Source organism: Convolutriloba macropyga, chromosome 6, assembly GCF_964194025.1.
Source record: "Convolutriloba macropyga chromosome 6, txConMacr16.3, whole genome shotgun sequence".
Lineage (NCBI taxonomy): Eukaryota > Metazoa > Xenacoelomorpha > Acoela > Convolutidae > Convolutriloba > Convolutriloba macropyga.
The window spans coordinates 95,477-116,357 of NC_134473.1; the positions used below are offsets into that span (position 1 = coordinate 95,477).

Consider the following 20,881-nt stretch of genomic DNA (forward strand, 5'->3'; position numbering starts at 1 on the left):
TTCACACTTACTTTCACGCGCGCATTCATTTTTCCATCCAAATACACTCTCTTGACTGATTTGAAACAGATCACCATTACTCTCGGAGTCCTCTAATTAGGAAAATAATAGCCTAAAGAGTAGATTACTCGTCATCAATCTTTAAGTACTTGGAGAAAAAAAGCCAACAGTACCCAGACAACTGCTAAACTTGGAAAAATTGTAAATCTTCTCGAAATGTAAAATAGTGATTTTAAAAATTGAAAACAATTCCATTGGCACTAAAAGTTATGCAGTAGTTTATTTTCCTTCCTAAGAGGACGTTTTCTGGCGCCTAACAGACGAATTGCTAAGGAACTTGCTGGTTAAGAAAAACTGAATAAAAGGTAAAAATTTTCAAAAAACTTGAAATGCAAGTTTTATCACAAATGCATCAAAATTGGTGACGTAAAATTGTTGAAAATCGTTCATTGCCACTATCAACTTTGAAGTAACCTATTGTTTGAACCTAGAAGATTTTCACTGTCCCCTGAGGCTAAAAAATTTCAAAGACAAAAATTAGTATCGTTCATCGTGTTTGTTTGCAGTACCAAATGATGTAGCGCATATCATGCAAAACGAACTATCAATTTTAAAATACTTCAGATCAAGACCAATTGATTTAAAAACAGCAAAATTGACCCAAAAATTTGAAAAACGATCATTTTGGGCTCAAAAACTCATAAAATTGATCTGTAACCTTCGAAATTAGGCTTCCCAGAAGCTGGACCACTCTACGCACTTCAAGCACTACTAAAGCCAACTTTGGGCCTCTAATGAAACTTAATGCTTGCTGAGCCTTTCCTGTTTATCACGATTTGAAAAATCATAGACAAGGAAAATTGGGAAAATATCTTACAAAAACAAGAGCCCCAATTCTTTGACAAATTGTGTCTTGGATTAACAGTATTACTGGAAAATTAATAGTTAAAACTATGTCGAGCAGATTGCTCTCACACGATTGGCGAGCAGTTAGCTAGCTGCTCGGCCTATGTCGACTTTCGCTTAATAGAGGGACGCGGTTAAACTCTAAGAACCACCCTTCATATCATGTGAAGGGTGGTTAGGTCTGGGAAGTTTCAGTGAATCGCATATTTAGCGACTATTAAGGCGTACGGCTCTAAAAGAGCTGATCAGCCACTTAATGCCCTCCGGGAGTTTGATCTACCTTTTATCACGGTTGACTGGCAGCCAAATTTGTCAGACGCAGAACCTTGTAATGGAAACCTTAAGGTCAGCAGTACCACCAGGCGCTCATTTAGCCTGCAGAAAATCTACTGTCGGAATCGGGTCAGTGAACACCTTTGCAAATTTAAGATAATTAAGTTCCCTTGCCTCAAAAAATTTCACAACAATCTAAAGGAATTAGCGCAGCTTTTGACTTGTTCAACTGATTGACCTTCACACTTACTTTCACGAGCGCATTCATTTTTACATCCAATTACACTCTCTCGACTGATTTGAAACAGATCACCATTACTCTCGGAGTCCTCTAAATAGGACAATAATAGCCTAAAGAGTAGATGACTCGTCATCAATCTTTTAGTACTTGGAGAAAAAAATACCAACAGTACCCAAACAACTGCTAAACTTTGATCAATTAACAGCTTTAACACAATTTTGCTTCAAGTCACAATAAGTACATTGACAGATTTGGTTCCGAACGTTGTGAATTGATAATACATCTCAATGGATGAGAATTGAGGGCAACTTGATATTAAATTAGATTTTAGTAATCAAATACACCATGTAAAAATTCAAAGATCAATACTCAATTTTGAAAATTATTGCCCAAATAATGAAATGGTGTAATTATCAACTGCAACTTAATCACACCTGGAAAGTACAAGAAACAAAAATAAACTTTCAATCCACAAATTGAAGACAAAAAGAAAATGATAGAAACGGTTAGGTGGCAGACATTGCTGAATCTGCACTTATACATTAAGTGTGCCAAAACAATTACAAAGCTGCATTGAATAACACGAGTAGTAAATCTAAACACCAGATAGTCAGATATTAGCTTTGCAAAGGTTTGAGGAGAAATAGATAGTCAGGAGTTTGTGTCGCATGGGTAGGACACGAGACGAGAGATTCTACGCACTCGAAATATAAGTTGGAACAATAATATTAATAGTAAGTTTGTAGTACAAAAAGGGGAGTTTGGTTCACATTGCAGTCATAAGTGAGGCTGGATTGGAGTCTTGCACGGCAGAGTTCTCTTGTTTAACAGAATTTGAATCAATTGAGGCTCCTGTAGGATCTGCACCAGAAGCGTTCTGCCCGTTCAATTCCGACTGACCGCCACCCATATCAGCACCTCCCCCATCGTCATTTCCAGTTCCAGGCTGCGGTGAGGGACCTTTCACGCCTGTCATTGGATGCTGTTGAGGATCTTGTTGCAAATCTTGTAATGTTGGCTTCATTTCATCTATTGAATTGGACTGTTGTACCATACTCTGGTTTTGAGCGCTACTTATTTGCACGGAAGTGGGGTTGATTTGTTGTTGCTGGTATGCTGCCGCCTGAAATACTGGCTATTAACTCAACAAATAAACGCGTCTATTAAAAAACAAACTCATTAAATACTCATGGCACGTGTATTCTCAGAAATTAACTTTTTAAGATGATCAGTTCTCTTATATTAAATGACGAAATTGTTAAACGTTACACATCGCCGACAATTATATTGCAGAGGTCATTTGTCAGTCCGAAGGAGCGACAAACGAACGACCATGTTTATCATAAGATTTCGTTGATAAAATATCAGTGGGTAATAGAGTTGTGAGTGGTCTAGTGAAAAAGAGTTGTGAGTGGTCTAGTGAAAAAGAGTTGTGTGGTCAGTGTAGTAGAATTTTGAAATTTGTGTTCTAGAGCGAGTTATCGTGGTATAAATTTTTCTGAATATCAGGCCGATTTGCAGTACTTTATTCACATTTTCCGGAATTTTTGCCTAAAATTTCGCTAAATTAAGCCAAAAAATGTAAAAAATAGTTCTGTTGATTTTAATAAAGACAAAAAGTATTGGTGACTATTTTGATTTAATTTTTGGCTGAAAATTTTAAAATTCAGCCTTTTTCATCAAAAATAGCAAGAAATAAGCATCTTTAGTCCACTTTAAATTTACCGGAACTACACAGCAAAAAACAACTACCACAATCTTTGTAAACTCCACAGGGGGCTAGCCCTACTTCCATTTCCATTGAGAGTGCTCTGCAATTAAAACTCTGCGGGTTTTTTGGTAACTTTACTCGATGATTTATCAGAAACGCGGCAGTTATTTTTTTGACAATCAAATTATCTAGATCATCAGTCGGTCGTTTTTATAATAAAAAAAAATCGATCTTTTTAATGCTAATTAAAGAACAGAACAACTCAAATCAAAGCTCACTGTTGATAGATCCAACTGATTTCATAAACAGTTTAAAATTAATATATCTAGCTTTTTACACAAAAGATTATGGTAGTTTTGACTTTTTAAAATACTTGATTTTTGAATAAATGGCTTATTGAACTTTACCACACTGTTTTTCTCTTAAATTGGTCAACTTGTAGCTTAGTGTCAGTAAAACAACGCTTCTTTTTAATGAAATAAAATTGAATCTATTGCGGCTTTGCGCATGAAGTTGTGGTTTTCTGACTTCGATACTATATTTCACGAAGTTTTTTGATTTTTTTAAGCATTTGGCCTTTTTCCACGTTTTTTTTTCTCGTTTTGTCACAAATTATTGACATTTCATATATTAAAATATTGGCGTTCAAAAAAAGGCACCATTAACTGCCGTTGTCTTTTGTCGTATGGAATTTCATGGATAATGACAGTTCTCATTCGCTTTTATGGAGGAATAATTGAGCCTATTTTCGAAATTATATAGATAGCTGATTGCTTTAATGATTTTGAAAACAGTTGTTTCCAAAAACGAATATTTTAAAACTTTTGCACTTATCTTCAATTTCTGTCTATTTACAACCTAGTCCCGTTTATTACAGTTCACAAATCACATTGGCGTAGAATTTTTTCTATCTGTTCCTTATTTGGTAGACAATTTTGCCAAAATGTGGATGAGCGGGATCGGAACATTATGTGCGAACGCACATTACCGATCCTCTCTGTTAAATCTACGTTTGTCATTACAATAAATTCAACAGCTTTTTCGAAATTTTTGTATAGCCCGCTTTAAACCACAGTTCAGTAAGCCTATCATTATTAAATTATGCATTATTTTTTTCTGCGGGTGATTTATCAGAACCATTATTTCTTGAAGTCAATTATTCCAGTCTTCGGAACAATTGGATACTCGTATGAAGATCATACCAATTCTATTGTTTGGTTTGAGGGAAGAACAGAACCGACTAGTGTCGGGTAAATTGCCCTCAAACGACCGTTCGGTAGTACCTAGCTGGGACTTGGGGATGCTAGCTGTAGGGGGTAGGGTTGGTAATGCTGGACGAGAAGAGTCTAAATGGTCAGATGGAGGAGGGTGCACGGGGGAGTGTGGGACGGGGTGTCAAACTTTTAAGATTTAGAACTCATGCCATGAATTGTCTCCAGAACATACTTAAAGACTAGTAAGGCGTAAGGCTCCAAGAGAGCTGCTCAGTCAATTAATGACCTCTGGGCTTTAACTGTTTATCCCGTTTTTGCGGACGAAAAGTTTAAGGATTAGACGAAAAATTTGACGAGTACAGAAAAACTACAGCAATATTTGAGTTCCAATTTTAATATTTTGGATATCACTTTTATAAATCAAAATGTGAGTTTTTCCACGTGAAAAATGTGATTTTGAAACACCACGTAACTCGGTATATCTGAAGCTTTTTATAACTGCCCTTGGTACGTCTCCACGTATCATCGTTCCGAACTCAAGGAAAAAACCCTAATGGAGCTTTTTCAAAATTAATATTCGATATTAAAACTCAAGACACTATTACTCAGGAATTAGGGCATATAAGTTTGGCACTACTTAGATGCACACTATTGACCTTTAATTAGTAAATGTTCACAAAATTTAAGTTCCATAAGTGAGTTCAGAAGTCATTTTTTTGAGTGAGGTAAGCCACTCAATTGACCTAAAAGCAGAAACGACGTCACGAACACAAATTTTTAGAAGTCACAGAAGTCATTGAAAAAGTCAATTCCAAGAAGTCAGGGTGAGACGAAACAAAAAACTGTTAGACAAAAAAAATAGCAGGACAAGTCACGACGTACAATTTGAAGAAGTTTCATTGACTAAACAAAAAATTAGGCCTAGAACGGACTATGAGTGAATTCGAAAAAAAAAACATTTCTAAAAAAAATCAGATCCAAAAACAAGAAAACAGAAAGTCAATGTCAAAATGCCGCTAGAGAGAACAGAAAACCACTAGCGAGAAACGTAAACTTGATTCTAACAAAAAACTAGGCCTAAAATGAACTATGAATGGATCGGGAAAACCATTTAGAAAATCTGATCAAAAATTGAAAAAACAGTAAAGCCAAAGTGAAACTGCCGCATGTGAACAAAAAACCAATAGCGAGGAAGCGAATTTTTGTTCAAACACCGTTTTCTCACTCTAGTTTAAAATTAGAGCGAAAAATCTTCACGCCGCAAAACTACTCGCTTTTTTTGTTCCATTTCCTGTTTCGGCGTGACCAAAATCAACACTTCAATTTGACTTCAAATCATGAAAATGTGTGAAAAGATCTTGAAAAAAAGACTTTTAATTTTGAATTGTAAAAAATTAGGAGCGCAATAATATCCGCCTGGAATTACTGACGCGGCTATTAGCAATACTTCATTTAGGTTGAAGATTATTTCTATTTTGAAACAAGGTGAAATTATAGAAATTTAAAGGTTTACGTCGATGTCCAGAACTTGAGCTCCAATAGTCCATGATTAGAATCTTATCAAGCTGTGCCAACTATACTGTAGTAAAAAGGATTTTTTACTACTTATTTAGCTCAATTTTTATAGAGCGGCTTTCCCATTTTCTCTCAAAATTTTTATTAGATAGACATCTAATAAAAATTTTGAGAGAAAATGGGAAAGCCGCTCTATAAAAATTGAGCTTTAAGCTCGATATAAAGGGCGGTCCATGTTCTAAAATAACGAATTGTTCTGAGTAATTCACGGTTTCATACAGTGTTAAATATGAATTTGCAACCACGTCAAAAATTGCTTTGAACTTGGAAAACATCATTGTATTCATTTAACTTTCAAATAAGAAGCTGTCATTCAAAATAATACTTCAATATTGCAGACAATAGTCAAGTTTGATGACTTTGACAACTCTTTTCCAAAATGACAACTCTTTTCTGACGTTTGCCTGTATTGCGCATTTTTGTATTGCAATTCAAAATATCAACAAAAAAGGGGATAACATTTCTAATTAAACGCAATTTAATTAGATTGATTGGTTTTGATATCATAGTATTAAAAATTTTCTATTTTCAGATTTATGCCCAAATTCTTGCTGTTTATCAGTACACTCTCAGCGTTTTAAAAATGTATTTTGACCGTTTTTTTTATATTTACTCCGCCAGTTCACGCGATTAGAAAAATCCGACGAGTTGCTTTATTGATGCAGTTTTGGGTAATTGGTTTCGATAAACAGTGCTCGGCTTTTGTCCTTCACAGCTTTAAGAACCTTCATTTTCAAAGTTTTCATAGCCTTGATCACATTTTGCTGGTTGTTTACTTTGTCAGTTCTTGCTGTTAGCAGAAGTTGTCAAGTTTTTCCTGAAAATTTATTTTATTGAAAAGGGCTGAGAGCTAGAAGGTAAAAATTAGCACTTCAAAATCAGTTGAATGAGACTCCTTATTTCGAATAAAGATCAGTTGAACAAAACCTCGCAATATGCCATTAAGTTTTGCATCAGATCTTTCTTTAAGAAAGGTACTTCAAAAACTGTTTCTGTGATTCACTGGTTCTGCCCGTTCCAAACACTTTAACAGCAGTTATTGGGAATCTTTCATAATGCTATCTCCAGTCCATGGATTAAACTATAATGAAGATAAAAACAACAGACGAACGTCGGGCGAATTGCTTATAGAAGGCTGATGAGTGGTCAAAGAGGGGGCAAGGAGCATACAAAACGGGTGAATTGGTTGGGGGTCTCAAGGCGGCTCCAGCGAGCGGAGGTTAGAGGTAGAAAGAGGTAGTGAGGTGGAGGTACAAAATCAAGAGGTACGGATTTGAAAAAAAAACAGGACAAACAATTTTGTTTGAGAGCAATTTAAAATGAAAACAGGGGTGTATTCTCAGATCATTTGTACACAGCTATTCTACTAACTAATGGTAAGGATGACTGTGATGCTTTTGAATTAATAAAAAAATTTCAAGTTCAATTTGATAGTAAGCATCTGAGAGGTCAGTTTTGCCAAAGTAGGAGACCCAATACCAGACATTTCGGGGATCTCCCTCTTGAGCAAAGTGACCTCTCAGATACTTAGTACCTAACTGAACTTGACGAAGAGGCAACATAAGCACAATCAAAACACCTCAGGGACTATTCAAAAGGAGTCGACTACCGCAAGGATTGAACTCTTCTTCAAATCTTCCAGAACTGCATCAAATCAACGCGAAGAATCAAAAGTATTGTGATCTTTCAAGACGACGTGTTGGTGTATGGAATCACCAAGGCGCAATTCAACAAGAGAATGTCTAGTCAGGCGCCGACAACGTAAGAAAAATTTTTACTATTAATGAAGAAAAAATTAACCCAATACCACTCAAAAGTGTTAGTTTTTGTGATCCTCAATCTCTTAGGATGGAATAGCACCAGATCCCAAAAATTTTTTTAAAAAAATTGAAAGTGCTAAGTCACTAACCAACAACAAACAACTCGAACCGCATGTTGCGCTAGCGAATTTCTACGAAAGAATGATTTCCAATTTTGCAACGAAACTGTTGACAATGAACGACCTGGGGAAAACGCGACTTTTCGAGGGGCACAACGCAACAAAATTGTTACATTTTCTTGGAAGACAATTAACACTGCAGACAGATCACAAAACTCAAAATATCTCCGCGCCAGATGAGATCTCGAAGACAGCATGAGTTAGAATCACAAGATGCGCACTAACTGATGGGCTCCGACTTTGATTTGAAAACACCGCGAGAGCATATACCGCACCCCGATGCTTTAAGTGGAAAGGATTTTGACGAAGACGAATCTGACAACGATAGCCTACTTCGCAATCGTTATTTATTCACTTCGCTCAAACTGATTGGTTGACCAAAACAGAAAAACGGAACTTCAAAAAACAGATTACTCCAGGAACTAATAAAAAGAATCAAAAGTGGGAATTGGACGCGATGCTCGGAAGCGTAGAAAGAATTCAACAACAGAAAGATGCATTGATCATACACAATGGAATCAACTTCAGATGAGTTACTGACTTCATTCCACACACCAATTTATGCTTCAAACTTTTATTGGAAATTCATAGATAGCATTAGCTACATAAAGCCAAGATTGTGTATTACACACGTATGAAGCTGATATATGGACTTAGGCGTATATGTAAGACGGAAGTGTAAGACGTTTAGTGTCTGACGTATGACGATTTACAATCGAATGACTGTCATTTAAATGAGCGTGTGGGAGTTATCATCTTGGATCAATTCATAAAAGATTCCAAATGCTGCCATCATTTAAACATTATTTTTACATTGCAGAGATTTCCAATGCAAAAAATGTCATAAGACAGATTTTGTCGGACATCAAATAGCACAAAACCACAAATCAAAGAAAACCAAACAGTCAAACAAAAAAGACAACCAAGAAGTATTTTCGACGGAGAGCGGAGGGTGCTCTAAAAACCAAAACCGCATATTGGCCAAAAATAGCCGCTGTTGAATCCCAAAACGCAATTGGGATTGAAAAACAGAAAATTAAAAAACAGTTTCCAAGTGTGAACTTTTCATTTCGTAGTTAGATATACTCCAGTTCCTGTGATACAGAAGCTTCATACCAATAGGCGTTAGAGCGAATCACTAAGACTTATAACAAAGTTTAATTAGCGGGCATCTAAAATTGGTCTTCATGGGTTTATCCCGTTTCCATTCTCGTGTTCGCCATTTTCGTTTTTAAGACTCCGCTCATTTTAGATTGCTTTGCTGAGCAACTGCTGTTTAAAAGCAGTTTGAGCGGAACGAGCGACAAATTAAACTAGCCCAGATGAGTAAAAAAAATTGAGTTAGCATGCACACAATTTAGTTAGCATCCATCTCGGGCAAATTGTCGAAAAAGCGGCAAAATGCAGTAAAACGAAACAAACTTTTTTTTCGACGAAGTAAAGACAAAACAGGACCAGTCCTGAATTACAAATCAAAGATTTGATTAAATTTAAGACAACACTATCAGCCTCCTTAACAGAGAAGCCTCCAATAATGAAACATACCGGGCAGATTGCCGGAAAAAAGCCGCCGTTGATTCCAATAAGCATGATTGGGATTGAAAGAATAGAAGATAATGAAAAAGATTTTTGTACAAAAACATTTTTTAAGTCCGATTTATTTTGATGGCATTTCGTAGTTGAACATAACGTACTTCTGTTTCTTAAAGAGAGGCTAGAGGGGCTACTATCAATACCAATAAGCACTAGAGATGGTAACTAAGACTTATAGGAACGACGTTCAAATAGCGGGCATCTAAAATTGGGCTTTATGGGTTTATCCCGTTTCTACTCCTGACTGCAATTTTTTATACTGACTCTGTTCATTTTAAATTGCTTTGCTGAGCAACTGATGTTCAAAATCACTTTTAGCACAATGAAGGAAGAGAGAAACTAGCCTAGAGAAGTCAAAAAGATATCACGCAAAATGTTGAAAAAGCGGCAAAATGAGGTAAAGCGAAACATTTTTTTATTCGACGAAGTAAAAAAACATAGCAGGACAAGTCCTGACGTTCAATTCAAAGAATTTTCATTGACTAAACAGAAAAACTAGACCTAGAATGGACTATGAGTGAATTGAGAAAACCATTTTTAAAAAATCAGAAAAAAAATAAGAAAAAAAAAACAGAAAATCAATGTCAAAATGCCGCATGTGAACAAAAAAGCCACTAGCGAGAAATGAAAATTTAATTCAAACCAAAAACTAGACCTAAAATGAGCTGTGAATGGATTGGGAAAGCTATTTAGAAAAAAATCCGATCCAAAAAATCGAAAAAACAGTAAAAATCAGAGTGAAATTGCCGCATGTGAACAAAAAACCACTACCGAGAAACCGAATTTTTGTTCAAACACCGTTTTCTCACTCTATTTTAAAATTAGAGCGAAAAAAATTCACGCCGCAAAACCACTCGTTTTTTCGCTCCATTTCCTGTTTCGGCGTGACCAAAATCACTACTCCAATTTGACTTCAAAAATCATGAAAATGTGTGAACAGATCTTAAAAAAAAAGACAGCGCCCCAATACAATTCAAATTCTTTGAATTGTAAAAAATAGGAGAGCTAAAATAGCCGACTGAGAAGATGAGGGCGGCTATTAACAAATCATATACAAAGACGTCCGAAAGTAAAGAGAACACTACACAAAGCTGTAATTTCTTTTCCTTTACAAAAATTTGAGTTATGGAAGTTATAATGTGTCACATAGTCAGCTTCGTAAAACCTTTATGTCGTCTGAGTTTAGACAACAAACGCCACTTTGTAGAAAACTGCACAGGAGTTAAAAGGCAGCAAACATCTTTTGGGACAAATCTGTTTCTACGATGTCATTTAACATGAAACTCATGGAGACACGCACACAAAACTTGAACTCTTCAACATCTATCGCACTACCTAGTTAAAAAAAGTTTTGCATTGAAGATCAAACCAAATTGTATTAGATCAAAAATACTTATTGAAAGGGTCGATGAGACCTATCATTGAACAAGCCTAAGCGAAAAACGGCAAAAAGCCGCAAAATCCAAAAAAAAACAAATATTAATGCAATTCATGACTAAAATGTGACTCACCAGAGAGCCAATTAGAGCCGTCAATGACGAGACTGAATGACAGAACATAACGATAAAAAATAGAACACAAAAATGGCTTTTCAAAATAAATAGCGTCAAATTCGTTAAAACAGTTGAATGTCAACTGATATTGGAACATACTAGACAGATTGCCGGAAAATAGCAGCCGTTGATTCTCCTAACCAAGATTGGGATAGCAAGAGAAAAAAAAACAGTGAAAAATGATTTTCGTACAAAAAATGTGAAAGTGCGAGCTATTTCGATGACATTTTGGAGCTGAACATACGCATGTTTCGTAGTCAGACGACATAGGGGCTAGTATCAATACCAATAAGCATTAGGGATGGTAAATGAGAAAAAGTTTGATTAACGGGCATCTAAAAGTGGGCTTTATGAGTTTATCCCGTTTCTATTTCTGATTTAATTTTTTGATACTGACTCTGTTCATGCAACTGCTGTCTATAAACACTTTCAGCAGAATGTGCGAAGAGTGAAACTAACCTAGAGAAGTCAAAAAATTTCACGCAAAATGTTGAACAATCTGATTTCAGGTAAAGCAGAAAAATTTGAATACGACGAAGTAAAAAAACATAGCAGGACAAGTCCTGACGTTCAATTCAAAGAATTTTCATTGACTAAACAAAAGACTAGACCTAGCAGGGACTATGAGTGATCTGGGAAAACCATTTCTGAAAAAATTAGATCAAAGTTAAAAAGCAGCATGTGAACAAAAAACCACTAGCGAAAAAGAGAAATTTGGTTTAAACAAAAAACTAGGCCCAGAATGAACTATGAATTGATTAGGAAAACCAATAAGAAAAAAATCCGATCCAAAAAATCGAAAAAACGGTAAAAAAAAATAAAGGGTAAATTACCGTATGTGAACAAAAAATCACTAGCGAAAGCGAATTTTAGTTCAAACAACGTTTTCTCACTCTAATTTAAAATTAGAGCTAACTAACTCGCTTTTCCGGTCCACTTCCTGTTCCGGTGTGACCAAAATCACTACTCCAATTTGACTTCAAAAATCATGAAAATGTGTGAGCACACCTTAAAAAAAGGACAGCGCCCCAATACAATTCAAAATTGTAATAGCAGCGCTGGAAAAGCCGGCTGAGAAGCTGACGCGGCTACTAAAAATTAATTCAAATGTACTTCAAAAGAGCGCAACTGAGACCTATCATTAATGAAACTTAAAAAGAACTACAAAAAGTCAAAATCAAAAAAAAAAAACATTTTATGAAGACGAAAAACATAGTCTTTGAAAAACATTAGTTACTTTTTGATGGTTTTAAACAAGTACAACAATGTATTCCTACAGAAAACAAAGAAGTAACAAAAACCAGTCAAATAGCGTCACGAAAAGAAGATCTCAAAAACAAAAAATCTCTAATTTCAATACCAATTAAAACGCAGTTTGAAAAATATCACGCATTTAGAACTTCACTTTTTGCTTCTCTTACTTCTACAGCGTGATTAAAAACATGCACGGCAGATTGCCGGAAAATAGCCGCCGTTGATTCCCATAACCAAGATTGTGATTGAAAGAGATAACTAGTGAAAAATGATTTTCGTACAAAAAATACGTTTAAGTGCGATTTTTTTGGATGTCATTTTGGAGCTGAACATATTCCTGTTTCGTAATCAGACGACACAGGGGCTAGATCAATACCAATAAGCATTAGGTTAATAAGAAAAAGTTCGAGTAACGGGCATCTGAAATTGGGCTTTATGGGTTTCTCCGATGTACTTCAAATGTACTTCAATACAGCGCAACTGAGACCTACCATTAACGACACTTAAAAAGAACTACAAAAAGTCAAAATAAAAAAAAACACTTTATGAAGACGAATAACATATAAGTCTTTCAAAAACATTAGTTACTTTTTGATTGCTTTAAACAAGTGCAACAATGTATTCCTACAGAAAACAAAGAAGTAACAAAAACCAGTCAAACTGCGTCACGAAAAAGATCTCAAAAACGAAAAATCTCATTTAATACCAATTAAAACGCAGTTTGAATTATCACGCCTTGAAAAATTCACTTTTTGCTTCCCTTACTTCTACATCGTGATTAATAACATACACGGCAGTTCGCCGGAAAATAGCCACCGTTGATTCCCATAACCAAGATTGTGATTGAAAGATAACTAGTGAAAAATGCTTTTCGTACAAAAAAACGTTTAAGTGCGAACTATTTGGATGTCATTTTGGAGCTGAACATACTCCTGTTTCGTAATCAGACGACACAGGGGCTAGATCAATACCAATAAGCATTAGAGATGGTAAATAAGAAAAAGTTAGAGTAACGGGCATCTGAAATTGGGCTTTATGGGTTCCCCGATTTCTATTTCTTATTTCGTTATTGATACTGACTCTGTTCATTTTGAATTGTTTTGCTGAGCAACTGCTGTCTAAAACCAATTTCACCAGAATGTGCGTAGAGTGAAACTAGCCTACAGAAGTCTAAAAAGATTTCACGCAAAAACAACCTGTTATTTAAGGTGAATCAGAAAAATTTGAGTACGACGAAGTAAAAAAAATAGGAGAGCTATAATAGCCGACTAAGAAGCTGAGGCGGCTATTAATTACTAGTAAATTTTGACTTCTCATTGACAAAAGGTCCAAAAAAGGGAACAACCTTAAAACATAACCGACTCAGGCCGGGCGAATTGCTCTCCAACGACCGGTTGGTTTGTTAGTACCCAGCACGGGAGAGCTAGCATGGGGGGTGAGCGCCGAGTGGTGCGGAGGGTAGGGGAGGCAGAGTTAGAGGTGGGGAGGGGGTAGAGTTCGGGGGGCTGGCCAAGAGGGGTCCAAATCACCGGTTGGAGTGGACTGGGGGGTGACTGAGGGGGTCAAAGTTTTAAGATAAGAACAGACCTCATAACCATGAAATTGTCTCCTCGAAACAGTTTTATTGAATCGCATCTTAGTGACTGGTATAAGGGGCACGACTCTAAGAGCCCTTAATACCTCTTTTCCCCTTTTTGAGGACGAAAGGTCATATGGTTCAGACAAAAAATCGGTCACATTAAAAAGGACCACAGGATAAATATAATTGCTACAAATATTGCTTGATAGCAATAATAGACAGCGCACCAATACACTTCATAGTTCTTGAATATTAACAAAATTAGGAGCTCAATTATAGCCAGCTCAGATGATGGCTGCTATTATTAAACATAGCCGGCAGATTGCCAGAATAGCTGCGAAAGAATAGATTTGCGTGCCGTATAATAGAGATAGAAACAGATACAGATATAAGTTGGAAAAGTTATCGACGCCACCCAGAAAGCTATCTAAAAAACATTACGCAGACACCTTTTCATTAGGGACCTTTGTTACACACATGAGTTCCTTTGACCTTAAACTTTATTGAGTGAGGTAAGTCACGTATGATCAAAATCTAATCACGCAAATGAGCTAAACACTTTTACTGGAGAGAGTCAGAAATGGCGTCACGCGCGCAAATGCCGATAGTGAGAGGAAGAAATCAATCAGAAACTGACTTTTTCAGCTTTGCTGTGTGAACAAATATAAAACGAAAAAGAGCATCAGACGACGAAACAAAAAAAACCAAGTGCACCACAATAGAGCTCCGCTCAGCTTACAGCAATAAAAAGATATGCAGACTATCCTCGGATGAATTGCTCTCAAACGACACGTGGATGCAATTTATTTTATGGGTTTAGCTTCGAAGATTTTCATGGGTGCTAAAACTCCAACCCTATCGGGGTTCGATTACGCGACTTTCAGGATAGTAAACTTAAATCTTAATCACTTAATCTTAAGCTACATAATCTTTGATCTTAATCCGCTAACAATCACTTTTATATTAGCAAACAATGAGAGCAACTGCTATGACTCAAAAATGAAGACGAAGCGTGAAAACGTCAATTCCGTAGTCACAATAAACCAAAACAAAAGCGCAAAAACGGTCAAGCAAAAAATTCGCATAAAAAGACCATAATTTCCTCACATTTCGATCGAGGGCAATTATAAACAGTAAAGCAAACATTTGCATTTAAGAGCAGACACACTCGACTCTCTTCTGCAATAATTGCTTCAATTTCGTTCGAAAGCAATCAAACATAGCCGGCAGATTGCCGGAATAGCTGCGAAAGAATAGACCTGCGTGCCATATAATAGAGATAGAAACAGATACAGATCTAAATTCAAAAAAAAATCGACGCCGCTCAAAAAACTAGGTAAAAAAAATTTAGCGATAAATTAATAAAGCTTGTTAAAATTCATTCTGCAGAAGCCTCTTATTAAGGACCTTTACTGCACATATAAGTTCCTTTGACCTTAAACAAATTCAAATTAAACTTAAGTTTTAAAGTGCAAAAGTCATTTTATTGAGTGAGGTAAGTCACTTGTGATCAAAATCTAATCACGCAAAAAACTTTTGCTAAAGAGAGTGAGAAATGACGTCACGCGCGCAAACGCCGTTAGTGAGAGGAAGAAGTCATTCAGAAAATTTGACTTTCAGCTTTGCTGTGTGAACAATCGTAAAACGAAAAAAGAGCGTCAGACGACGAAACAAAAAACATAGCCGGAAGAATTCCGGAAGCGACTCGATGCGTCAAAACTTCACAAATAAAACCGTAATTGCAGCGGAAGGCATTTATTACCTTTTGTATTAAACCATTAACTCATTACCTCCCTTTGTCTGTTCTAAAAATTGTAGAAACTTAAACCACTGTCACCAAGAGAAACAAAAAGCAGCAAAATCTTATTTTATTGAAAATGTTTGGTAACGTTAAAAAAACTCGAAAGACACGAAGGTCAAAATACTGATGGGCTTAAACATCTGACAGGGCTATCAATTGCCCTCAAATATTTCATGATTCTTATCTCAATAAGATCGGGAAAGCAAACGGCAGATAAATCTTAGACACAAGTTAAATCTTTTTAAAAAGGAATGCTCAAATTTAAGAATCAGAAAACCACTATAAGTACATTTCTAATCGCTGCAATTAAGACACCAAACAGCACACACTTCTCCCTTATTCTACATATGCCAGACAACATGATTTCAAAGTAAATCAAAAATTAAATTGATAATGGGAAAGAAATACGCAGCAGAAGAATATTCAAAGGCACAAAATTGTTTATTAACACCAAGGCCGGAAAAAAGTTGCAGTAGATAGTATTAAGTGGAAATTTTGGAAAACGCTTGCTAGCAAACTCTCAGTACTGCCTTATGTTGAATGAAATCAATTGAAAACCAAAATGACGAAAATCTAAGAAAAAGCTAAAATCATTCAATTTTTTAACAACTGAAAAAACCAATCAACAAAAAACAGAATTGCCATAAATAGGTGACAGGACAAAGCTAGAATGATACTAACTAGAATGTGAAGAATATGGACACAATGTGAGGAACACCGTAACAAAAATAGATTCTTGATTTTGAAAGTTAAAAATCAAATTACAAAAATCAAGAAAAACGAATACAATTCATTGTTCAGCATTCGACACATAGAAAAGCTAACTAGTCATCCGATACAAATGATCTATCCTCCTGAAGAGAACAAAAAAATAGGAAAAAGCAGAATTCAAACATACGAAACATTGAAATATTTTGCAAAAAAATGGTAAAAAAAACTGCATTCATGAAACAGTTTTATTCTGTTTTCCAAAAACTTAACGCCAAAAAATGATTGATATTTTATTGAAACGAAATTAAAGTCCCTCATGTTGCACAAAAAGACTATTTCTAGTAATTAAAACCAAAATACGAACAAAAAAACTGACAAAAATCTGAAAAAGACTACCAAAATCGGATTAGCATATGTACAATTTTATAAAACAAAATTACACCGAGGTAGAAAGCGGTGCTGAGTATATGAATAGTAAAAAAAATCTGCCATATTAACTTATTTTTGGCAAAAAGACGGTTAAAAGATCCAAAAATGAAAAAATTATTAGAAAAAAAGCCAAAAATTAACTAAAAAATCAAGAAACATGTGCCAATTTTGAACTTGAAACGCAGTTTCAGGCTTCGCAAAACACTGTGATATCAATTGCTGAAGATCGCATTTCAATTTAGCATCGAATAAAAAAAATTTCTACAAAAAACCAAATTACAAGCAAAAAAAATTGGGCCACTTAGACGAAAAAAGGGGTTATCTATATGTGCCATATTAATCTGCCATATTAACTTATTTTTGGCAAAAAGACGGTTAAAAGATCCAAAAATGAAAAAATTATTAGAAAAAAAGCCAAAAATTAACTAAAAAATCAAGAAACATGTGCCAATTTTGAACTTGAAACGCAGTTTCAGGCTTCGCAAAACACTGTGATATCAATTGCTGAAGATCGCATTTCAATTTAGCATCGAATCAAAAAAATTTCTACAAAAAACCAAATTACAAGCGAAAAAAATTGGGCCACTTAGACGAAAAAAGGGGTTATCTATATGTGCAATTCGGCCAAAAACTACTTTTCAAAGTCAAAAAGTCATTCACTAAACGTAGCGCATGATCAAAAAACTTCTCTCGCTTAGCGAAAATCTGTTCACCAAGACAGCTTTTCTCACTTTCGCGTTTAGGTCAAAATGCCGCGTGAACAAATCTACTTCCTGTAAAAAAAACATAGCTGGCAGATTGCCAGAAAATAGCCGCAATAGATTCGTAGATCGGCAGTCTAAAAAAAACAGTAAAAAAGACAGACCAAAAAAATTCGTCTTCATTGAAGGCTGATCTGTTATATTTTGATTAAAAATCTGTATAAGTTATAACTGCCTCCATTAGCTGATCTCAAATAACCTTCATTTAGAGTGATACACACCCATTTGACCTTATCTCTTTGAATTAAAGTAAATAAAAGTCAATTTCAAAGTGAGGAAGTCATTTTTGAGAGTGAGGTAAGTCAAGTGTGACCAAAAATTTAATCACGCTCATGAACAAAAAAACTCGCTCCACTAAGAGCGAAAAATGACGTCACACATGCAATTCAGTTGAAATTGCATGAACGAATGAACAAAAAATGGCTGTGACGTCATATGGTCGTAACAAAAATCATGACGACGAAATAAAAAACATAGCAGGACAAGTCCTGACGTACAATTCAAAGAATTTTCATTGACTTAACAAACAACTAGTCCTAGAACGGACAATGAGTGAATTGGGAAAACCAATTCTAAAAAAATCAGATAAAAAAACAAAAAAAAAACAGAAAATAAATGTCGAAATGCTTCCAGGGAGAACAAAAAATTACTAGTGAGATATGTAATTTTGATTCTAACTAAAAACTAGGTCCAGAATGAGCTGTGAATGGATTGGGAAAACTATTTAGAAAAAAATCCGATCCAAAAAATCGAAAAAACAGTAAAAATCAGAGTGAAATTTCCGCATGTGAACAAAAAACCACTACCGAGAAACCGAATTTTTGTTCAAACACCGTTTTCTTACTCTACTTTAAAATTAGAGCAAAAAATTTCACGCCGCAAAACCACTCGCTTTTTCGCTCGATTTCCTGTTTCGGCGTGACCAAAATCACCACTCCAATTTGACTTCAAAAATCATGAAAATGTGTGAACAGATCTTAAAAAAAAAAAAAAAAAAGACAGCGCCCCAATACAATTCAAATTCTTTGAATTGTAAAAAACCAAGAGAAGGCCAATAATAGCCTCAGCTATCGCTGTGCGGCTATTAAAAACCTTAAGAAAACCAATACTCCTCTTTGAGTCGTAAAAAACCAAGAGCACCGCAATATAGCTACGCTCAGCTTACAGCTTCGCAGCTATAAAAAACTTCAAGTCCAAAAAATGAAAATAATGAAAAGGTCTCTATCAGGATCGATTCTGTCTTTATGAATCCGCGGAAGATATTGATCAGCCAAAGTTCACGCAAAGCCTGTCTCGCACTATGTTCTTACGCCTAAATTGGATTTTTTGAACAATAACAATATGACGAACAGTTCATACCCATTACACAAAGAAGCTGTACATTAGTGTCGGGTTTATACTAGCCTGCTGCATAAGCTGGTTTGCGTGCATTTGCTGCTGTTGCATTTCTACTGAAGAGCTATGCATTTGCTGTTGGGTAGAACTTTGCGGCTGAGCTTGTTGCTGTATCATCATTTGGGGCTGTCCAGTTGAGGAGTACTGTTGTTGGGATTGTTGTTGCTGTTGTGGTGCTCCTCTAGGTGGACCGTTGCTTGACATCATAAACTGCTGCTGTTGTTGGGGCTGCTGCTGGGCAGTTTGGCCTCCTGGTTGTTGCATCATTCTACTCTGCTGTTGGGATGGCGCCAAGTACTGCTGGCTGTTCGCTTGTGAGAAATTGGGATGCATCTGACCTGCAAAATGTTTGCTCCGAAAACTATTGAACTACAGCTTCATAAATTTCCTGGCTCCGTAGCTACGCTCAAAAAGACGCTCTATCTACGCTGCACCTTTTAATTTATTGGAATTCTCGTGGATTATTTTCTTTTGTGAATGTTTTGAATTCTTGATGTTTTTGACAGCTTTTTACACAAACAGTTTTTTCTATGCTAACCCACTTTCACAACAGTGCTCTATGTATTTCGAGCATGCTTTCTATGCATTTTAAAGCGTTCTGTGTAATTCGACAGCCCTGGATCTTTTCAATCCAATGAGGTCATTTCCAGTATATTGTTCTAGTGCTGAAAATTTCTCAAAACTATTTAAAGAGGATTGTCGAAAATAGCAGAAATTGACTCCATTACTGTCCATTGGGATTTGTTTCCCATGATCATGATTGGGATTCAAAAAACCGATTGCTTCATTTAAAAAAAAACGACAAAAGCTTGCGCTATTTGTCTGATTTCGTCGTTAATCACTCTCCTGTTTCTCAATGAGAAGACACCGGTAAGTATTAAAAACAATAACTGATAGACCCGGTAACTAAGACTAATTATACCCAAACATAATCGACTAACGTCGGGCGAATTGCTCTCAAACGACCAGCGAACGGTTGGCTTCGATAGTAGCTAGGCAAGGTTTAGTGAGGCTAGGTTTATAGCTTAATTGAAGGGGCGTAAGTGAGCGCAGCGGGGGGGGGGGGGGGGGGGGGGGGGGAAGGGTGCACTGAGGGGCTAATGGGATAGCATCCGTGTGAGGGGGGAGTCAATCTCTAAGAACCGATCTTCGCATCATATGTATGAGTCTCTAAAAACAGATTCTGAGAATCAAATACTTGAAGACCAGTGAGCTGAAAGGCTCTAAGAGCACTTAATGCCCACTGTTCGCTACCTGTTCATCCCGTTTTTGAGGACGAAAAGTCAATAGAATCAGACGAAAAAAATCGGTCAAGCAAAAAAAATCCCACAGGACTAATAAAATTGCTACAAACTTCGTTTGAGAGCAATTAACATAATGAAAATTGATTTTTGAACAAAAACAGTTTTTAAGTTGTCTTTTTAGTTCATTTCGTAGTTAGACATTCTCCTGTTCCTTAATGAGAGGATAGAGGCCAGTATTATTACCAATAATCGTTAGAGATTGTCACTAAGACTTATAAGAACAAAGTTTAAGTAGTGGGCATCAAAAATTGGGATTCATGGGTTTATCCCGTTTCCATTCTGATGTTTGCCAATTTCGTTTTTAAGACTCCGTTCATTTTAGATTGCTTTGCTGAGCAACTGCTGTTTAAAAGCAGTTTGAGCGGAACGAGCGACGGATAAAATAATCCTAGATGAGTAAAAAAAAAATTAGTTAGCATGCACACAATTTAGTTAGCATCCATTTCGGCATCTCGTGCAAAAATTGGGATGTGTTCATCCCGTTTCTACTCTTGTTTGTTCTGTTACGTTTTCATGAATTCGTTCAATTTGGACTGCTTTGCTGAGCAACTGCTGTTCAAAAGCTCTGAGCATAACGAGGGAAGAATAAAACTAGCCTAGAGAAGTGAAAACGGTTTCATGCTAACTTTTGAAAAAGCGGCA

At 36.0% G+C, this 20,881-nt stretch overlaps 1 protein-coding gene across 1 annotated transcript in view; it reads right to left on the reverse strand.

Moving 5' to 3' along the window:
* Positions 1 to 1,718: 1,718 nt before the first annotated feature.
* LOC142341418 (uncharacterized) overlaps positions 1,719 to 20,881 on the reverse strand; it is a 45,462-nt gene continuing 26,299 nt past the window's right edge. Inside the window, exons 7-8 of the mRNA XM_075392347.1 lie at positions 18,945 to 19,273; positions 1,719 to 2,543 (exon numbers count right to left, since the gene is read on the reverse strand). Of these exons, the coding sequence (XP_075248462.1) occupies positions 2,187 to 2,543; positions 18,945 to 19,273 (686 nt within the window). The 3' untranslated portion in view covers positions 1,719 to 2,186. The remainder of the gene's footprint in view (positions 2,544 to 18,944; positions 19,274 to 20,881) is intronic.